At 42.3% G+C, this 7816-nt stretch overlaps 1 protein-coding gene across 1 annotated transcript; it reads right to left on the bottom strand.

Moving 5' to 3' along the window:
* Window positions 1-1170: 1170 nt before the first annotated feature.
* Zcchc13 (zinc finger CCHC-type containing 13) lies at window positions 1171-2246 on the bottom strand. Its single transcript, XM_021188651.1, has one exon. The coding sequence runs from the start codon at window positions 2162-2164 to the stop codon at window positions 1652-1654; it is 513 nt and encodes a 170-aa protein (XP_021044310.1). The 5' UTR covers window positions 2165-2246; the 3' UTR covers window positions 1171-1651.
* Window positions 2247-7816: the final 5570 nt, after the last annotated feature.

Raw genomic sequence — 7816 nt, 5'->3', positions numbered from 1 at the left:
TATATATATATATATATATATATATATATATATATCTCCAGCCGGGCTGTGGTGGCACACGCCTTTAATCCCAGCACTTGGGAGGCCTAGTCTACAAAGTAAGTTCCAGGACAGCCAGGGCTATACAGAGAAACCCTGTCTCAGTACTTATGAATACTGGCTGTTCTTCCTGAGGACCCAGGTAGATTCCAACCCCCACCCCCAATATATGGCAGCTCATAGGCACCTGTAACTCCAGCCCTAGGGGATCTGATGTCTTCTTCTGGATTCCATGAACACTTCATGCCTGTGAAACACAGACGTACATCCAAGTGAAACAACCATAAAACATAAAATAAATAAATCATTTAAGTTATTATTTTATAAATAAACAAAAGAATTTTAATGCTTCTACCTTTCTCAGAATGATTCATACACATTATACCTATTTTGTGGTTTATAACTGAGTGTACACTGTATGAAATGTAAGAGGTTTATAATTTCTAGTTCCTGGTAGGCATAATAGCACATACCTCTAATCCCAGCACTTAGGAGGCCAAAGCAGGAGGATCACTGAGTTCAAGGTCAGTCTGGTCTACATAGCAAGTTTCAGGACAGCCAGGGCTACACAGAAAGATCCTGTCTCAAAAAAAGAAAAAAGAAAAAGAAAAAAAAAAGGAAAAATTGGGTTCTTATTAGTATTATTTTCGTTTCTATTATGAGTAGTTTGTATGCGGTGTGAGCACATGACCGTAAGAAGACAGTTTTGTGGAGTTGGTTCTTTACTTTCTCCTTTATGTAGGTTTCAGGAACCAGACAAGCGGTCAAGCTAGCACCACCAGGTAGCAAGCAAGTGCTTTTACCTGCTGAGCGGGGCCAGTTTCCTTTCACTGGCCTAAGATGGCTTTCAATATTTAAAAGTTAACAAGATCAGAGCTGAGTGTGGTGGTTCATACCTGTAATCTCAGCACTTGGGACACTAAGACAGAGAGAGATGTATGTTTCAGGGGGTCAATTCTGCGACAGCATGAGCTCTTGATAAAAAAAAAAAAAAAGCCTTTAAAAAAAAAAACCAGCCAACCAAAAAAGGTGACAAAAATCAAATAATCTAAAAGTTATCAATATAATAGAACTAAATATAAAAACTTATCAAATAAAACTAAATATAAAGTCATCAATGTTTTCAGAAACACTTTTATTTGCTCTAAAAGCCTCTGAAGAAATGTTACTTCCTCAAAATGTTCTTGCCCCCACCACCAAGGAAGTAGTTTCTCTTCTTATTTTAGTCGGTTGTCTCTTGCTTCAAAGCAGTCTATCTCTATCTTACACACATATATATTATCTGTTAGTAAATTCAAAGACGATGTTCCAAGCTTGCTGTAATTTTTCACTATCAATTTCTAATTTAGTGTGTCAAAACGAACCGTACTCAAAGGACTAGTTGTGTCCTATTCAAAAATGGCTGTGCCCTATCTGAATTTCCTCATGTCAACCAAATAGTATATTGATTATAAAATTTTTGATATGTTTCCCTCCCCAAGTCTTTTCCTGTTTTAAGATGATAATTACAATGGTATAGGAGTAGCTTCCATCTATCACGTTTTTTGATTAGCAAAGAAATGTTAGAAACAGCGTAACTATGTAGTAAAGGTTAGGGGTCTAAGGGAGGTTACTAAGCGGTAGCCTCAATGGGGCATTCCCGGGCCAGATGTCCAGACTCCCCACAGCGGTAGCAGCTAACTTCACTCGTCTTGCTGCAGTTCACCGCCATGTGGCCATTCTCACCACATCTGTAGCACTTGATTTGGGTACAGTCTTTCTGGATGTGCCCAAATTCACCACAAGTGTAGCATTTCTGTTCTTCCTGTCGGTCGCAGTCGCGAGCCAGATGACCAGGTTGGCTGCAGATGTAACAACACTGCTCCCTCTCTCGTTTAGCCTGGGTACAGTCCTTAGCTATGTGGCCTCTTCTCCCGCAGTTGTAGCAGGTGTCCTGGAGAAGATCACAGTCCTTGGCGTAGTGACCAGTTTCACCACAGCGATAACAAACATCGGACTGGCTGGCGGAGCTGCACTGGGGACCTCTGGTACGACCTCTTGCTGTTAGCCCTCGGGTTCCTCCCTTAGGACAATCCCGGGCCCAGTGGCCAGAGCGTCCACACTTGAAGCAACTTTTACTGCTCATGGGTACGGTGAGATCTTCCTGTGAGCAGGCCCACACACCGCTGCCACGGAGCCCCGAGGCTACCCGCCTAGGATGGCTTAGATGGAAATGGCAGCTTTTCCTGGCAGGCCTCTGTGATGTTCATGAGCTTTGCACACGGCCTCAAAGGCCATGTCACAAAGCCTTTGGGCTTTTTTTAAAAACTTTTATATTTTAGTTTAGTTTAGTTTAGTTTTCCCAGACATCTCATCTCACTACCTACTCCAGCTTTGCCTTTAACTCAAAATCCTTTTGTTTGGGCATCACGAGTGCTAGGGCTACATAGATGTACTGTTACACAAGCCTACCTTTTTTGGGTTGGTTTTCAACACTGAGTTATTAAATTTGGGGTTGAATCTCTTTCTGTTCAGGAATTCTGACCTGTCAAATATTTCCTAATTCAGTTAGTCCCTTTAGATGTGGTGGCACAGGCCTGTCATCCCAGGCTCAGGAGGCCTACACAACAGCAACATTGGGTACATAACAAGAAACCTTGATTACTTCCTAGATCACAAAGAAATTCCTTTGCATACTTGTTATGTTAGCTTAATTAATTAATTCGAGGCAGGGTCTTGCTGTGCTGCCCTGAATTACCTGAGACTCACTATATACCATAGGCTGGCCTCAGACTTGCAGGAATCTTCAAGCCTTAGCCTCTTGAGTGCTGGGTTTAGTGGAGTATGCCATACCCAGCTTTGATAACTAGTGTTTGTTCTTAAATAAGATATGTTCATAAAAATAGGAAATCCACAAGGGCTTGGATGGAGCACAGAGGTGCAGTAGTTGTGTAGCCTGTACACATCTTATGCTCCACCTCCAGAGCTGAAAACAACACATTCAAAAGATATTTTCTAAATATCTACAGTGAAATTTGCTCACAGTTTAACACACTCTATTGTTAGTTTATTGCTGCAAACTTAACTTTCCTGCTTTGTGGAAATGAGGGCTTTTCAAATAGCCCATCTTGCCTTCACGTAACTGAGAATGAACTTCTGACCCTTCTGCCTCTACCTCCAAGTACTAGGACTACACGAATGGGCTGCCATGCCTGGCTTGTCATCCTAACTTTCAACAGAAAAGCACTATTTAGGTTAGGAAAGAACAAAATGGGGGGAGAGAGGAGGGGATAGGGGACTTTTGGAGGAGAAACTAGGAAATGATGGGATAACATTTGAAATGTAAATAAAGAAAATACCTAATTAAAAGAAAAGAAAAAAATTTTAAATAAATTTAATTTTTTAAAAAAACGAACAAAATTGTAGCACTCAATATAAAACCAATGTTATTGCTTGTAAAATATATACAATTAAAAGGAGTTGCGATACAGCTCACCTATTTTTTTAGTTCATGGGTTTGATCCCAACCAATACAAAATATAAATGCAATCAAATATTAGATTTCTTGTCTCATAGGTGTATTCCCGACTGTTTATACCTTATATATTTACATGTACATTTAAACAAATACAAAAGTATTAGGGCTAAGAAATTAGCCGTCTTTTAATTTTTCTCTTTTATAGTTTGATTTTTTAAAAAAGACTTAATTATTTTTACTACAGCAGAAGAATGCCACAGACTGCATTACAAATGGCTACAAGCCACCATAAGGTGGCTAGGAATTGAACTCAGGACCTCTGGAAGAACACTCAGTGTTCTTAACCTCTGAGCCATCTCTCTAAGCTGGTTGGTTTGCTTTTTCAGTCGGGGTTTCATGAAGGCGAAGGTGGCCTTTACTTTTCTCTCACTGCTGCCTCCCAGTGTTGGGTTATAGGCATGTGATACCGCACTCAACTTTATGTGAATGTGTATGTATGTGTGTGTGATACTGGAGGCCTAACTAGGTCTTACACATGTTAGGAAAGCACTCCACTAGTGGGCTATATCCACAGTCTCTCTCTCCTTTCTTTATTTTAATGGTGTTATACTAGAGTGTGCAGCTCGGGCTGGGTTTAAATGATTTTACTGTCCGAGCCTCTCCAAAGACTAGAATTCATGGCACTCTACCCTCTTGACCTTCTTTTTTATATGTATGCATACATGTGTGTATGCATGCAAGCATGTGTAATAAATAATATCTGATGGTTCATTTTCAAAATAACTCCTCAAGACAGTCAGCTTGGGTAGAACTAGAGAGGAAGAGGAAACACTGGGCCCCTAGACGTTGGAGCTTGCTTAAGTTAGCTACCCTCCCCCAAATTCTGCTAGTCTAAGCACCAGTTTCCCAACTAAAACTTTAGAGTGCAAGTGCTTGCTGACAAGAGTCTGATATGGCTGTCTCTTGAGAGGCTCTGCCAGAGTCTGACAAATACAGAGGAGGGTGCTTGCAGCTAACCATTGGACTAAGCATGGGGTCCCCAATGGAGGAGTTGGAGAAAGGACTGAAGGAGGTGAAGGGGTTTGCAACCCCATAGGAAGAACAATATCAACCAACCAGATCCCCTCCCCAGAGCTCTCAGGGACTAAATCACCAGCCAGAGTTCACATGGAGGAACCCATGGCTCCAGCTGCATATGTAGCAGAGGATAGCCTTGTCGGTCATCAATGGGAGCAGAGGCCCTTGGTCCTGTGGAGGCTGGATGCCCCAGTGTAGAGGAATGCTAGGGTGGGGAGGTGGGAGTGGGTGAATGGGTGGAGGAGCACCCTCATAGAAGCAGGAGGAGGGACAGGATAGGGTGTTTCTGGGGGGTGAATCATATTTTCTGGGGAAAATATCTAATAAAAAATAAAAAAGAAAAGCATAAAAGTTTTGTTTTCAACTTTTTAAGGTTTTCAGTATATACTTTTAAGAAATTATCCTTTCTTTTTTTCTTTCTTCCTTTTTTCCTTTCTTTCTTTCTTTCTTTCTTTCTTTTTTTCTTTCTTTCTTTCTTTCTTTCTGGTGAAGGGGATCAAATGCAGGACCTTGTGTATGATAAACAAGTGTTCTATCACTGAACTACATCCCTAACCCCAGCAAATTTATTTAAATTATAATTTGTGTGTATATATGTGCATACAGGTGTGTGTGTGTGGTTACATGCATTCATGTGTGCGTGTGTGCGTGTGTGTGTCTGTGTGTGTGTGTCTGTGTATGTTGTGTGCAGAGGCCAGACTTTGACTTTAGATGTCAAAGCAACATCTTTTCACTTCATTTTTTTTTTTTTTAGACAGGGCCACTCAATGAACCTAAAGCTCGTTGAATCTACTTGTCTCAGGCTCAGTCCTCTGCCAGTCTGGGATCCCAGGCATTCTCCTCAGGGCCTCCTTGGCTTGGCTTTCTTTCTTTCTAGCAGATAGGGTTCTTTGGGTCTTTTTTTTTTTTTTTTAAATTAATGGTTCCAAGTGCTATAATCAATTCCTTTGAATAGGAGACAATAACCAAGTCAAAAGAATAAACGCTTGTTAATTATCAGAAAACTCTGGGGCCATCTGGTGTGCTGATAGAGCACAGAGAACAATTTTTATAATTCTAACGCAACAAACCCCATCCTCTCGTCTCAGGCTAAGTCATTAGGCGGGTCCAATCTTACATGTCATGAAGGTCTTACCTTTCTCTCTGCTGCTGCTGACATTTGTCTTCTCTCAACAACAAAAACCATGAATAGGTTCATCTCTGTTTTATATCCTGACTATTTTCAAGTTTATCAGGCAAGCCTAGCTGTTAGTAATTTGTACTCTAAAGTTGTTGTTGTTGTTGTTTGGGGGGGGGGGTTTCGAGGCCAGGTTTCTCTGTGTAGCCCTGGCTTTCCTGGAGCTCACTCTGTAAACCAGGCTGGCCTCGAACTCAGAGATCCACCTGCCTCTGCCTCCCGAATGCTGGGATTAAAGGCATGCACCACCACGCCTGGCTTTGTTGTTGTTTTTTAATGCTTAGTTTTTTTGTTTGTTTGTTTTTTCGAGACAGGGTTTCTCTGTGTAACCCTGGCTGTCCTGGAACTCACTCTGTAGACCAGGCTGGCCTCGAACTCAGAAATCTGCCTGCCTCTGCCTCCCCAGTGCTGGGATTAAAGGCATGTGCCACCACTGCCCGGCTTAGTCATTTTTTTTTATTGGATATTTTCTTTATTTACATTTCAAATGTTATCCCCTTTCCTAGTTTCCCCTCCGAAAATCCCCTATCCTTTCCTCCCTCCCCCTGCTCCCCAACCCACCCTCTTCTGCTTCCTGGCCAGCCAAGGCATTCCCCTATATTGGGGCATATAACCTTCACAGGACCAAGGGCCTCTCCTCCCATTGATGACCGACTAGGCCATCCTCTGCTACATATGCAGCTGGACCATGAGTCCCATTATGTGTTTTCTTTGATTGGTGGTTTAGTTCCAAGGAACTCTGGGGGTACTGATTAGTTCATATTGATGTTCCTCCTATGGGGCTTCAGACCCCTTCAACTCCTTGGGTACTCTTTCTGGCTCCTTCATTGGGTACCCTGTGCTCCGTTTAATGGATGACTGTGAGCATCCACTTCTGTATTAGTCAGGCACTGGCAGAGTCTCTCAGGAGACAGCTATATCAGGCTCCTGTCAGCAAGCTCTTGCTGGCATCTTCAATAGTGTTTGGGTTTGGTGGTTGTTAATGGGATGGATCTCCAGGTGGGCAGTCTCTGGACAGTCCTTCCTTCTGTCTCAGCTCTGCACTTTGTCTCTGTAACTCCTTATGCTTTTGTCATCCAAGATCTGTTATAATTTTAATGAGTGTCCTTTTGTTTGTGGACAGTGGCCACAATTTGTCTGAAGTATGCTATTAATTGGTCAAAAATGTTGATAATCTACAAATGTCAAATGTGTAAATATTAACTTTTAAAATTTTTCCTCCCGTCTTTCCTTGCTCCCTTCCTTCCTTCCTTTCTCTCTCTTTTTTCTCTCTCTCTTTGTTTCTTTCTCTCTTTGTTTTGTTTTGTTGGTTTTTCGAAACAGGGTTTCTCCGTATAGCCCTGGCTGTCCTGGAACTCACTCTGTAGACCAGGCTGGCCTTGAACTCAGAAATCTGCCTGCCTCTGCCTCCCTAGTGCTGGGCCACTATGCCTGGCTTCTCTCTTTGTTTGTGAGACAGAGTCTTATTGTGTAACCCTGGCTATCCTGGAACTTACTCTGTACACCAGGCTGGCCTCAATTCACAGAGATCACGTGCCTCTGCCTCCTGAGTGCTGGGATTGAAGGCACCTCACATTGCTTCTTCTTCTTCTTTTTTTTCTTTTTGAAACAGGGTTTCATTCTATAGTTCAGCCTAGCATGAAATTTACTATGCAGCCTAAATTGACTTCAAATCATTGATCCTGCAAGGCAGTGTTGGCCCACACCTTTAACCCCAGCACTTGGGAAGCTTTCTTCATCAGATCTCATTAGAGATGGGGTTGTGAGCCACCATGCGGGTGCTGGGAATTGAACTCAAGACCTCTGGAAGAGCAGTCAGTGCTCTTAACTGCTGAACCATCTCTCCAGCCCCCCCCCTCCTCTGGTCAGGGTGTTATATATCCCAGGTTTGCGTTGAACTTTCTATGTAGCTGAAGATGACCTTGTATTTGATCATTCTCTCTAGTTCCTGAATGCTGACATTACAGGTGTGTTTAAGTAGTACTGGACATCTGAAGCCAGAGCTATGTCCGGGAAAATACTCTTCCAACTGAGCCACATCCTCAAACCCTAAACTACAATTGTTC

This window comes from Mus pahari, chromosome X (assembly GCF_900095145.1).
Source record: "Mus pahari chromosome X, PAHARI_EIJ_v1.1, whole genome shotgun sequence".
Classification (NCBI taxonomy): domain Eukaryota; kingdom Metazoa; phylum Chordata; class Mammalia; order Rodentia; family Muridae; genus Mus; species Mus pahari.
Note: the sequence above shows the minus strand (reverse complement) of the source record. Positions and strands in the feature narration are given on the sequence as shown.